General features: G+C 38.6%; 1 protein-coding gene across 11 annotated transcripts in view; it reads right to left on the bottom strand.

Annotated features, from left to right (window-relative positions):
- DMD (dystrophin) overlaps positions 1-14,853 on the bottom strand; it is a 2,172,325-nt gene that overhangs the window by 1,334,154 nt on the left and 823,318 nt on the right. For all 11 annotated transcript variants that reach the window (XM_059720821.1, XM_059720816.1, XM_059720817.1 and 8 more), the window contains 2 exons: positions 2,748-2,933; positions 2,231-2,412 (listed from right to left, as the gene is read on the bottom strand). In XM_059720821.1, coding sequence (XP_059576804.1) covers positions 2,231-2,412; positions 2,748-2,933 — 368 coding nt within the window. The remainder of the gene's footprint in view (positions 1-2,230; positions 2,413-2,747; positions 2,934-14,853) is intronic.

Here is a 14,853-nt window from a genome sequence, read left to right as displayed (position 1 = left end):
ATTTTTGCAATGTATCTTTAAATATTGCAAAGGCACATACAGACATTTCTGGGGGTCTGTGTGTGCATTTATTTCTATACAAGTTAAATACAATAATAGAATGGAAAATTAATATTGCCTGTGGCACAATGCCATATTGCAGACTCATCTTGTTGCTTTTCTTTCTGAGAAAGTGAAGCTACAGGAAGAAATGATCTAGAGAAACACATGAAAATTCTCTAAATGAGAATGTATTTTCATCTGCACATTAATGTAATAGTTAAATAAACAGACAAGGTTCCTTGGGTGAATTTGATATCTTTTATTAGACCAACCCAAATAGTTGGAGAATAGTTATTAAGCAAGCTTTCAAGTTCAAAAACCCTTTGAAAGCTTGCTTAATAACTATTCTCCAACTATTTGGGTTGGTCTAATAAAAGATATCAAATTCACCCAAGGAACCTTGTCTGCCTATGTCCTTAGACCAACACGGCTACAACCTACACCCCTGCAGCATAGTTAAATAAAAGCACTTCAGTACAGCCTAATCCTTTTTGTTTTAACACTGGTAATTGAGTAGGTAAATTCTTCATCTTATCATTAAATCTTGGTGAAATAAAAATTTTGAATAAATGACAATATTTTGCATTTCATCTTGAATGTCAGTTCCCCTAACTTGTGGTGGAGTATGAACTGCCATGAGTACCAGAAATGAGTCAGTCAATAATATTGTGCTGCCCACAACTGCAGTTTAATTTTTAGTTACAAGATAGCTTCAGTATTTGGTCATTTGTCATTTCATTGGAACAGTATTTTCTACCCAGCTGTACTCCTGACAGGCAGAAGTAGCTTACATCAAAGCTGTCTTAGAGATTGAAATGCAGGCCTTGACAGATCTTTAACATAATTGACAACACCTTGAAAACACTATGATGGCAATTTGGACTTCAGTTCCCAGGTTTTATAAATTTGCATCCTATTGATTTTACTGATATGAGTAGCTTTACTTCGTAGTAATTGATATTATACTAATACTATACCTTTAGTGAAGGTTTTTATACTGGGTTGTGCTGAATAGATCAGATCCTAAAAGTAAAATAACAAGAACTAGAGAAATACTGTAGATTTCTGCAAGTAACTCATAGTTTATCTTTTATTTTCTTTTTCTTTTTTTTTTACTTTTACCCATTGCTTCTTTTCAAAAAGCATTCAGGCTTCTACCTCTAACCTGTCATCTTCTTATCGACTTACTTCTCCAACCTCTCAATTTTCTTGTGGGTGGTGAAATGGTCCATTCTTTTTCTGCCTTTAAGAAAATTAACGTTCTCTTCACCCGGTTGAATTCAGGGTTTACGTCTTTACTGCATACAGAGCAAAGATGTGCATTTCCACTAAGTTAGTAAGGATGGCAGTCAATTTTATTGCAGCATAAAAACATGGCACAGATCATCCCTTCCATCCTTGAAAATATATAAGTATCCTTAATGCCTTATGTATTATCTAATTTTAAGATTCTGAAAACAGAAACTATCTCATTTGAAGTAGCATCTATTTGTTCCGGTATTATTCATTGAGTAAATAGTCCATGTTGATAAAAATAGTTTATCCATTCATTATTGGCACTTCAGTATTTAATTTTAAATCCCACCCATTGTTTTATATTTTACCTGCATTTAAATACTGAAACTGAACAGCATACTATAAATTCTTTAATCTATTAGTCTCTTTGTATGTCTAGTAAGAAATCAGAATGGCCACAGGATTCAAACTCAGAAGCTCTTTCTTACTGGTGTAAAGTGTATTGAGATCTACTTATTTGATGACAAAACCCCAAAGTACCCAAACTTAACCCTACTCTTTACATAAAAAGGGTTTGGAGCACATTGTTAATACCCCGATAAAGAGTCCCTTTCTGTTCACTGAATATTGTATGTTGTTTGTAGAAACATTCTGCAAATAATGTGAGGGTAGGTTAAATAAACTGTTTAAAATGCCATTAGCATCTAAACTGTTAATGGCTGTCCATCTGTTCTGCCTCCAACATGCAATTTTAGAGCCTCATACACATGAAATTTAAAACCGCATTTGAAAAAATTGGGATCATCTCTACATTTTTTTTTTTTTTTTTTTTTTTTTACTTTAATGAAAAGTTGAGTTTATTATAACAGGAGAAAGTGTAGGTTGTTTCCTGTCCTCCATCCCCTCTACTCCCAACTCTTCCCCTTTCCCCATGACACATTTCATTACTTACTTGCTTTGTTTTTCCATACTGGCTACCCGGAGATTTTCCCACCGTGAATTAAGCAGATTCATTTGTTCTTGGATTTCATTTTCCTCATCTTCTGAAAGCTTCCCAGCTGTTATTAGTTGACCCCCCACTTGCAAAACATTGCCAACTCGTCCTTGGTGAGCTGTTAATTCCATCATAAAACCCTGACAAAAGAAAAGTAACTCTTAAGTAAGATTATAAGAGGAAAGAAAACTTTGAAGAAATATCTTCAATTTCACATATATTCTCAACAACAAATAAAAGAAGGACTATAACATTTGTTCTAAAATGAATGAAACCTATACAAAAATAGGTTTAACTTTTGAGTCTTCACTATTATATTTAAAGTTTCTGCATCAAAGTGGAAAAGCAAAGTAAAAGGCCTGTCAATACCAGAAGTGATTTTTAAATTACTTTAAATTGCTGCTTGTGTGGCACATTAAGGTCAAATTAAGACAAGCTGTTTTTGCTGGTTTCAAGCTATGTTGCTCAAACATACCTCATGGGTGTGAAACTGCTCTTTAACTTCTTCTACATCATTGGATATGTCTCCTTGTGCTTGTAATGAATCTTCAGCAGAAAGAAGCCATGTAAGTACTTCTTCTAAAGCTGTTTGGTAGCTGTCCAGGTCTACTTCTTCCATCAGTGATCTGTCAAATGGCTTGTCTTCAGGGACTCCCAAATACTGATAAAAATAAACACAGGAGTTTGGATGTTGTGCAATTAGCATCTGCTCAAACAGTTCTCCTAGATGAACAAATAGAATGCAGAACACAGATGAATGGGTGATGTGGTGCAAAATAAAGGCTACTATGTGAAGTTACTAAAGCAAAAACCACCAAAAATAAATCAGCTGAACTCTGGCCCAGACTAAATGAATGTTTTGTACTGCAGCTCAAGGATCATTCTTCAACTATAACCACCATTCTAAATGTAGGCAAAAGTTCAAAGTTATTCCTGTGGTATGCTTCCTTCTTCTCCCCCACCCCTCCCAATAAATATTTTAGATACTGTTTTTTCATTTTTAGTTTTACTTCCTCTTGAAGAACACGCTTCTCTGGAAGATGAATAAAAGTTACTAAACTTCGATAGCAGCTTGCACAATCTCACCCTCCAAAGTGCAGTGAATTGTATACTGATACTGTATCAATAGCATGCAGGCAAACGGAAGCAAATGAAACACTCTTTCTTAGTAAAACAAGCAATACTGTGCTTGAATAATCTGCAAGCCATTGTTTAATCAAGATCATGTTGTAAAGCACAGAGACCTTGCATGTCCCATGACCAAAATATCTCCCAGGAAGAAAAAATTATTATTAGTCTTTTCCGTCCCCCACCCAGGCTCCACACCCATCTGCTTCCAAGTAGTCAAGTACCATTTATAAGCAAGTAGCTCATGCCAACATGCTGCAGGTTACAGCAGAGGAAAATGCAATAATAAACATTAAATGATCATTGTCCTTTTCTCCTACTCAAGAAACTGTTACAAGACCAAGATGGTATTATACTGTTAATTAAGCTGGAAAGAAAAAAAGTGAATTTGCCAATGAGTTTGGAGAACAACAAATGATTTATGTATTGACTTTATCAAGAAAAATGGCAAAAGTGCTTTATTAAAAACTGATATAAAAGATTTATTAAAAACTGCCTCTTGTAATGCTCAGTCACACTGTCCAACCACCAAGACATCAAGACATCCAGTCTTTATATAATTTATAACTGAGCAAGAGATAAGTCTACAACATGAAATGGCTGCAGGAGGCAGGAAGGTGAGTCCATATTTGTAGCATCAAATATTTATGGAAAGAGATTAATTTATTATTGTATTATCAGTTACTCTATCTTTGACATTACTGTGTGGAACATATCCCTATCAATTAAGAGGCATTGGGGAAATGGTTAATGACTGAGTGTATAACTACCTAGTGCTTGCCAAGGATGCCCTCTAGCACCCACACTAGGTCTATACCCCTGCTCCAGCTTGCTAAAGCTGACCTCATGCCCTCACCTTGGATGTTTTTCATGTTCCAACTGTATATCTTAGGATACTACTTTCAGAGCTGGAGCTGGGATTTGAGTGCCTGCTCCTTCCAGATCATCACCAAGCCACCAGTCTTCCCTGGTATTCTGTCCTTGCCTGGACGGGGTTCAGGCCCCCTCATTCAGGCCATGGGCTTTGTGCCCTTTATCTATGCGCCACCCCACTGGGGCCCTCCTTGGCCTCTGGCCCTCTCAGCCAGTCCTTTGGGATTTTAGACTCCCGTTCACTGCCCTCCTGGATCCTCTCTCAGGCCTTTGGGCCTCTTGGGCTTTCTCACACTCACTGTTTTCCTGGGCTCTCCTACACAGCCCTTTGGGGCTCAGGCCCTTTCTCTCTTCTTGCCCTTCTGGGCTCTGAGCCTTCCTACACAGTCCTTTGGCTTCAGGCCCTCTCACACCATCCTTTTGAGATGTAGGCCCTTTCTCAATATCCCTTGGGCTGCAAGCTCTGATCTTCCCTTCATAGTCCTGCACCTGTCTTTACCCCCAACATAGTGGCAGCACTCACCCAGGTGCTCCCTGCCACCTCAAGACCTCCCTTCATAGCTGCTCCCAGTCCTGCAGTCTTACACAGCAGTAAAGGATGCGCACGTAACATAACTTCAGGGCATGGCACTGCTGAGTTTCCTTCTGCCCCTGGGGTCTGAAGCTCCTTCCTCACAGCTGGCCTGAACCAGACTACTGCCTCGCCAACCCCTGTGTTTCAGGCTCTCATTGAACTTTCCACACCTGGGGCAGGCAGCTGCTTTTCTCAGAGCCTCTTAACTCCTGGCAGTTCTTACAGAGTCCAGACTGTACCAGAAGACACAAGTGTAGCAAAAAATGTCTGTGCCTCTTGTGTTCCATCAAAACCTGTGACCAGGACTAGTGCCTGTTTGCTCACCCTTAGTTACACTACTGATAGAAAATATCAGGCTTGTAGCACCAGCAGCCAACGACAGAGAGTAAATTACAACATCCTGGCAAAACTCTCTAACAACACTTCTTTTTCTAAAGCCCAAATAGTCTGACCTGTGTTAAATCAAACTGAAAATATACTGCCAGCTCTTCTTCACTGAAAGGATACAGTCAAAAACAAAGCTCTCCTAGTAATTTTGATCAAACTGCTTTCACCAGTTATTCCCATTTTCTCACAGATGTTACAAAACAGAAAACACCAAGTTTGATTTGAGGAGTCATAAATTATAACTTACAATATGCAAATTTGCTATTATGACTATATCCTGGAGTCAGTTCAATAGCATATGAGGTTTTGGCTTGAAGGCCTCTACAAGTTTTAGGTTGATGGCCAATACACATAGACGTTCTATAGGTGGCCTGACTCCTTGATAAATCAGAGAAGTAATTTCCTAAAGAATGAAATGGGATTAGAGATCCTGCTGTCTGGTATGGTGAGGAAGTCACTCTCTTTACCCAGACCCTTAACCATTATACAAAGTTAGGTTGATCGTATCTTAACAATTGACTAGGGAACAGTTGTGGAGGCTTGGAAAGGAATGCTAACAGGTGTCCTCAAGAAGAACAAACTTATTAAGGAAGTAATTATGACTTGCACTGTGCAAGTTATTGCTGTATAATTCCCAGATATTGAGGCCTAAGAAAAACAACAGTTGCATATTGACTTTCTTCTTATACTTCTGGGACGCTAATAAAAATATAGAAGTCAAGAGTAAAAGTATTAGAAAGCAAGAAGTCAACCCTAAAATTAGCATAGCCTTGGAATTTTTAAGTGCAACTGAGTTTTACCATGTGGGCCGGATTTTTAAAGGTATTTAGGTACCTACTGAGCCAGAAAAGCATGAGACTTTCAAAAGATTGTAGTGCTGCTTTCAATTAAGTCCATGGGAGTAAGACACCTATGTGCTTTTGTAAATCTCACTATCTGCCCATCTTTAGGCACCTACATGTTTCAAAAATCCCCTGACATTACATCTTTCTCATCAACCCACAAGGAAATTATATCCAAGCAATCCAAACTTTTACTGGAAGAAAAATTTGAAACATTATGAAAAGCTTATAAATATCAAATGAGACTCTGGAATATGGTGGAAGTTGAAAACTTGGCTGCCCCTGCTCCCCCCCCCGACCACCATAAAATTGTTGTTTTGTTTGTTTTTACTATCAACCATGCATTTTAAAGCTTATCTCTACACTTTAGTCCCTGCTGTTTGTTATCTGCCAGATAACTATACATCTTTGATTGCACAGTGAAAAGAATGAAAAATCACTGCTCAAAGCACTGGGAATTCAGACCATGTTATGCAGTCGATGGTAACTCTATGATTGATTAAAGAAACCTGCTAAATGTGGCCACTGTTCAACTAATCACTTCAATATGATCTGAAAAACTTCCTGGATTATACATCTCTCTCTCTAATTTACATGTCACATAACAAGACTGAATAAGGAAGAGAAAAGGATTAGCAGATTACTATTCTGTTTGCATTTTCCCAATTAAAAATTGCAACTGCTGCTGGCTAGGTAGTAAACAGAACATCAGACACTAAACTAGATATTTACAGCTCCATATGGACTAGTGCTCATCTATCTTCAGCACACACCCCATGTCAGACACTTCTCTTTACAAAGCATGCCCCTAAAATCAATTATATATTCATTTATATGTACACATACAAACATATATTCATTGTCTATACTCAAAAAGCCTAGAAAATTTCAAAACAATCTAAGTGAGAAGGCATTTAGAACATTTAGAATAACCTACCTTAAAACAGAAACAGGAATAGAAACCCAGAGATTTCAAATAGGAATCCATAGGGGGAAAAATATTTCAATCTGATCAGGGTTGCCAACCTACAGTTTTTTATCTATTTTTTTTTACTGACAATCCACACAATTTTACTGACAGCCAACCTTTTTTTTTTTTTTTTTTAACTGACTTATGCTTTACATAATATAAATGCAACTCTTCTGCCAGACCCTGGATGAGAGTCAGGTTCAAATTTAGGGGTTTAACACCAACTATAGTAAAAAAGTTTAGTTATCAGTAAAAAATCTGCAGATTATCAGTAAAAAAAAAAATCTTGGTTTGGCAACCCTGCTTTACTGCAGCAAAGATTTTACACTGTGCTGCCCCCTGCCTATAGGGCCCTCTACTCACCCCTATACCCTGATGCTCCACACCCACCTTAAGCCCACCTTAAGCCTTAACCCTGCCCTGACATGGGACCCCACTAAAGGAGTTGCACCTGCAACCCAGCAACATTACAAGCAGGTGATAGGACTTAGAAGCAGCAGCAGCACGTGACTGTGGCAAGAAAGCTCAAGAAGCTTCTGGGGGCTACACAGCCTTGACAGAGCTCTGCACAGGGTACTGTGTTCTTGCATAGACATCAGGTGACCTTGCTGTGTTCTGTCTGTTTTTCACCGCTGCCAGCTTAATTTCTTGTGAAGGATTTTCAATCAGCTCTGCGTTAGCTTCTTTTTTTTTTTTTTTTTTGTACTTTATGGATAGGTGTTTTTAGCCTGAATATTTTGTGGGCAGTCCATACATTTATGGACAGTTGACAACTTTACAGGTTGTAGTTGTTCAGTGTTTTTTGCAATCTTTCTTTGCTCCATTATTTTTCTGTAATAAAAGTGTTAAAGCTAGCATTTTCCAGCAGGTGCCTTAAATCTATAGAAGGTTGAGGACCAATGACATACATTATATCTGCCAAATCCAGATACAAAAGTTGATGAACAATGCTAAGTTTTGTAAGTATTAAGAATGGACAAATCCGTTTGGGAGAGTGGGCATAATCAAATAAGTTAAATCTCTGGGGCACGTCTTCATTTCTGGAGCTAAGTTTAAATTAATCCTTTCTACAACTTTTGAAAAAAATATATATATATTAATTCTTAGTTAATTAATAGTGAGGTATCTATCTACATAGATATAGATGTAGATGTAGATATCTATATCTATAACAACATATTATATATATTATATTGACCATTCAATCCTGAAAATAAGAGAGATGCAAACACAGTTGACACAGTAACCTCACTATTAATTAAATAGGAATTAAAAAAAAAAAAAGTAAGGATTAGCAAGTAATCTCTTTGAAATTCAAATGGTCTGTGCTTTACGCCTGGGGACCCCTGGCAGATGTTTATCATAGATTCAGTAGTAACCCAACCATATTTTCATGCAATTATTGGTGTGGTAAAACAGGGAATAAGCCAAAAAGTTATTGCACAAAATATGCGTAATAGCTTTGTGACTGGTTCTCATCACAACTTAAACTGAACACGTGGCTATCACCTATCAGTTGACTGGTGCTCTCAACATTGGGAACATTCCAGAGCCCTTTGCTGCCATGTGTTCCAGTCAGCTGATCAGACACAAGTGTAGTGCTCTGATGTGCCTTTGGCTGGGAGCACTAATCAACTGACTGGTGGTCCCAGCCATCAGAGTGCATTGGAGGCCTTCAAGATGTCCCCTAAATTTGCAATAGGGCATAACAGGGATATGATTCCAGATCCCATGATCATGCCTCCTGCTATGCTTATGTGGCATGGCAGAAGGTACTGTTGTTTGGATTGTGGATCAGATTATAAAGTGTCTTTACCTGTCAGTGGTCTGGAAAACATATAGCCAACAAAAATTGGTATAACTGTGAAATCCAGGTTTTACGTGACCTAAAAACTACCTCATTTGTGACAAATGAAAAGCAAGTATAAATGAAATCTTACTCTGAACTTGGTACTTAGGATTGACTACATAGCTATCTGATACCCCCAGCCACTCCTGCAATCAGTAGCTGCCACCTAATTCTAATATACATTAAGAACTGAAAACATTCATTGCCCTTCCCCTGACCAAAAGAGTTTGTGGTATATCCTTGCAACCCCAGTGACATTTTGATATAGTGTAGTCAACAGAAAACAACAAGCAGATCTACCTATAATAACCCAAATAACCAGCTTTCAAATAACCTCTTTTAAAAGTCAATGTAAAGTAGAGGGAAGTGATAAGTAAATATTTGGTGAAAACTATGTCACAGCAATTAGGCTGAGACCCAAGGTGCTGGAAAGACAGCAATCAGTTCACCTGTGCCCTAAACAAGTGTTACTCAAGACCACTCAGGAAAGAAGAATATCTTATTTTGTATGTAAATTGATCAGCAATGAAGAATTATATCCCATGCACAAGAGAAAAAGTGTAAGGCCAGAGACAAACATTAAAAAGAATGTATGATAGGATCTAATGTGCAATCCCAACAACTACATCTCCGGCCATGCCACATGTGCAAGGCAGGAGGCTGTAGCCTATGCCCTCTGCCATTTTTGCAGGTAACCTTAGGCTTCTGAATGATGTGTCAATCTTAAAACGCTTCTGGGAGAGCAGAGACTGCTTTTGCTACCTTTGTAAAACTAGTAACCTTCAAGTAAAAATTTAAGATTGTGAAACAATATAAGAATAGCTATTTATCACAAAGACTACTGTTAACTATGGGGTACAAGACTTTTAGACCACAGTTTATTAAAAATAGCTGTATGATACCACTGGACTTTGAGTCAGCATTGAGTACTTACACAGGCAGGATATGTCTGGGTCTAACCACAATAAGGAAGAGAAAGGAAATATATAGAACAAGTTATAACACCACAGTTAAGATTGGTCATAGACTATCATGATGTCTGAAGAAGCATATGTTGAGGCCATGATAGGGATCATGTGGAGGTCTAGGCTGGACACCAAAGAAGGAAATATCCATATTTGAAATAGAAAAAATCTGGCCTGACCACAATGGACCCCTTTTTGATCTGGAAATGACCTGCATATATTTGTTATGAGCTTGCTAAATTGCTGACTATGGAGGAGGGCAAGAGGGAAAAAGAGGAAATAAAAGGAGACAACCACTAGACACATGGAAATTGGACATGAACAAGGATCAACAACTGAAGAATGGTACAATTTTATTGGATAACAGCAAACAAAGTAACGGAGGTATAAAAAAGAGGTGACATGGAAAGCAATGTGGGTACATGACAATGAAGACACCACCATGCAGGTGCACAGAAGCCCCCTTGTCTGATGACTTAGCCTGGTCAGCAATGTCAGTGAGCAAGACTATTCATCCTATATGTAATGCATCTGATCATTTCATTTTGCTTTGTTTAATCTATTGATAAATCAATATATGCTGCATGACTGAAATGGTATGAGGTCTCACTTATTGTTACTGCCCCAGCCACCTCAAATCCACCTGTAGTTCAGGTGTAATAGAGGTGTGACGATGAGATGGGGAATCAGATCCTATAATGCTATATTGCTGGTGCAGAGGGAGCCTGGGAACATGATCCCAGGTGCCCCTTGCAATGACAATCATTGCTTCTGTGTCTGGGGGCCCTGTCAAATGATGGGGCTCCAATTATGGGGGCACATGATATCCTTCTGAATCTGAGTAGTTTAGCTCAGCATTCAGCCATGGATCGGGGGTGGGAGGGGAAGTGCCCTGCTGTCAGCTGATCAGGGCCCCCAGCTGTGGAGCTCACTGTGTTCCCCAAGCTGGGACCCTTGATCGCCTGACCAGCACTCCTAACCTCTGGAGCACATGTTCCATTAAAGGTGTAGTAGGAACCAAAAACAAAGTTATTACACATATTTTTATTATTAAAATTAAAAACTATTTTGTGTAATAACCTTGTCACTGATTCCTGGGTTTATCATGCCATTAATTGAATGAATGTGCTGCCAGGTCACTAATTAAGATGTGATTAATAAGTTCATCATGTCTTAAGCATAACACATGGGATGAGCGTAAGTGTGCTTTTCTCTGTCTGCCCAAGCAGAAGATCCACCATGGGGGATGACACTTTTCTGTTTTTTTCATTTCATTTTCCTTTAGAGATGATTAGAAAGAACTGATATGCTTCAAGTATGACAACTTTTGCTCAATTTCTGAGCCTATCAATGTTAAATAATACCAAGGTTTCATAGAAAAGCCTGTTCTCATGAGGCTTTTAATCCATTTCTTTTTTAAATTCAAGAAGAGATCAGGATGGTTGATAAACATCAAAACTTTTCACTGTTTTAGAAAACTGAATCCAGATTCTAAATACTTTAATTTGACACTACTCATTATGTTATTTTTAAAAATCCCCAAATGTAGTACCTTAAAAAAAGACTTGAATTAAAGAGCTAGGTGTATGGAGAAAATTAAAAAGAAAAAGGAAAGAAAGGCCTTTACATTCTGTCAAGACTGGAAGACCCCAAGGGCTCTTAAACATTAAATTAAAGTATAAGAGCGAGTGAATATAAGGCCTGTGACCTTCAGAAGCTTAGAAAATCATGCATGCTTGGCAGCTATTTCAATTGCTTCACAGAGGTTAAAGATAGAAAGGATAGTCCTACCTGTTTGGAGCTGCATCTGGGGGAAAAAAAAAACAATACTTCTCACCTACTATGGCATTATTTATGATCATAAAGGTAGGGCGGCAGGGGAACAAAACCCATTTGATTATGTTCTACAGAATTTTTTGGTATTACTCATAAACCCTGTTTCTGACTCTCAAAAATGATTTCACCTTGAACAGCTAGGGCCAAATTCCACCACCCTTATTCACTCCAAAGCTGCCCCTTTAGATAGATGGTATGATTCACCATAAAAGTGGCAAAATCAGACTTTAAGCATTTAGGTCCTTCAAATTCAGAGATATCTCTTTTACTGAAATTCTCTTTATCACAAAATAAAATGGAAAACTCACATTGTTAAAAAGTCATTGAAATTCTAATCACTGAAGTTAGTTGTAAAATGAAAGCCCGCAATGGATATCACGAGAAATGACAGTAATATAGGCTAAAATATTTCATTGAATTGGTATCTTTGGGCTCTTATCTGACAGATGAATCTACTTGTAAGAAAGAATCCTACTAAACACAGCACAGGAGTGTTTAGGACTCAGTTTCCTAATATATATATTGATACTCAGTTCAATATATATATATGTTTGTATTTATTTGAAAAACGAGATGCACATTAACTAAAAAGCACATTTACAGTGATGCTTCAATGCACATTAAAATAGGCTACTGTGCATTAAAGCGCATGTGTAGAGACACCCAGTAAAATAAGAGCAAACACAACAATGTTTGTGTGCATGTATGCATTTCTAATATGTGTTGTTACTATTTAAGACTGTAATCCTAGGAGATATGTATGTTATATATGTATTTCTCCCAAGATTACAGCCTTATATCGTTTGATGACCTTTAGTAAAAGTGCCCCCAATGCTATTTTTCAGCACAGGAATGCTGATGCATGTGATGCTCCAGGTGCTTTAATTACAGTGGCTCTTAGAGGTGCTCTAATTGAAGTACCCCTCTCCTCCACCTCCCAGAGCATGTGTATAAATGCCCTAGTTGTTCAGCTACAAGTGAACTGACTCAGGTTTCATGTCCCCATGCTTTTGACCAAGTACTTGAAATTAAGAGGTTGGTTTTTGAGCTGTGCAGGTAGCTTTAGCCACCATTCTGAAAATTCCCCCTGTATTTGCCTGTTGTTGTTGCATGATGTGCTAGGTGTTAGCACTGATTAAGAAGGAAATGTACCAACATTCAGAGGGGGAAAGTGTTGAGGGAGGGCCAATGACAGTGCAAGTGCTTTGTGACAAGGAGGGAGAAGACAGACTGCGGGCCACTGGGGGAAAGAAAAGTTGATACAAGGAATGGAGGTGGTTAGGAAAACTAGGAATGGATACCAGGCAGAAAAAATGGACTGGTTAGGAATTATGCTATTAAGCATAATTAGAATTAAGCTTCTGTAATGTAGGAAACTGAAAACAGATGAGGGGCTAGGGAGAGACTGTGAGGCTGGTGAAGAAGGCTTGAGACAAGGAACCTTTTGTGTAACTAATCTGAGAGAAGGGCTTGAGAGAAGGCGATTGGGGTTGGATGGGAAGAAGACAAAGAATGGGAAAATTATTGGGAGATGGAAGATAAGACTAAGATTGTCTGGGCAACTGGGGAAAAATAACTGTTACGACATAACTAAAGATAGTATCATAAAATGTATGAACTGGGCACTTCTACACATGATTCTATGTTGCTGTAGCAATGCACTATGGCATTGTAGAGTCTGCAGGCAAAAAACCATGACTGCCGCTATGTTGCCTTAGCAATGTGCTCCCTCAGTATAGCGCGTTGCTACAGTGGCATAGGGCTAAAAATAACCATGCGCTGCTGACATGCTTCAGTATGGAGTGTTACTGTATCATCATTAAGTACTACTTTTGGAGTACTAAATGACGGTAACAACACCACCATAGGGGCACATATAGATGTGCCCACAGTATAGCAGAATTTTAGATTATGCCGACAGTGTTAACTCTAGCATTTCCTCAAATTTGAATGTTTGTTGTTACCAAATTGTTTTTTTGCATGAAATACACAACAGGCACACACATACATATTTTATAGGGAAATACTATGAATGTTTGGTTTATAAATAATAATGGTTGGATCCTTTGTTATTAAGACTAGCCAAGCATGCATTTCCTTAGGTATACAGTAGCTCTATTCATTTTCTAGGAGTATCTTTTTGCGTATATTCCAGTTGACATGTTTAGTCCACTAAGTTCTTTGCACTGACTGTAAAATTGTGAATATTTGAAGAATTCCTGTAGATGGCAAAACAAACAGTATTGCCCCTTCAAGTAAAATGTTTCCACTCAGTAGTTTAAATCCATGTCTCCAAAACATAATCACTAACATGACCTTGAGTGTAGAATGCATTAAATCAAAACATTGTAATTGGACTGATACTTTTCACTGTAAAACCAGTGTAAATTTATGATTTGGCATGGTTAAAAATGCCCAATGTAACACTTGTCATTCACCTACACCAAACATTTTTCAACTGTTCAGATCAAAATTGTGATGCATTCCAGTGGATATTTTTCAGGAGCTGCCACTTGGTGTAGTACAGTGTTACCTCAGCTGGCCTCTATAAATAAATACATAAATAAATATACTGAGTATATTAAAGGAAAGTGTACATTTCTTCTGTAAAATACTCTGCCAATATCAACTACTAATTCTCACAAAACTTCTAAGAGGATGGGATGTTATCATCGTTGTTTTTGTTCAATGACAGACAATATCAGGGGTGGACCCAGAGGGGTTGTAGTAGCATGGGTGCACCCCCATTTCAGCCATGGAAACTTCTGAGGACTTTTTTAAAGTCCCTAAAGAAGGTAAGAATTGTGCTCAGAGGCACGTCCCCATCCCTTTTCCTTCCCTCCCCTGCCTTCTGCTGCTTCTCCTGGTGTCCCAGGGGTAAGTGAAGTCTCACAGCCACTCACTCTTACTCTAATCAGGCTGTACAGGGACTGAACTCAGCTGGGACAGCAGAAGCAGTGATGGGCTAGGAGGGCTCCCCTCCCTGTGACTGCTCCTGGGGGGACCTGGCAGACTGGGGAAACTTGCCCCCTCCCTACTCATTGCTGCTGCCACTGTTGCTGCCCCAGCTGAGCCCAGCCCCTGCACAGCCTGGCTGGAGTGGGCAGGGGCAGCTCTGATGCTTCCCCTGCCCACAGACAGCAGAGGAATAAGTCCC

This window comes from Alligator mississippiensis, chromosome 1 (genome assembly GCF_030867095.1).
Source record: "Alligator mississippiensis isolate rAllMis1 chromosome 1, rAllMis1, whole genome shotgun sequence".
NCBI lineage: Eukaryota > Metazoa > Chordata > Crocodylia > Alligatoridae > Alligator > Alligator mississippiensis.
Note: the sequence above shows the minus strand (reverse complement) of the source record. Positions and strands in the feature narration are given on the sequence as shown.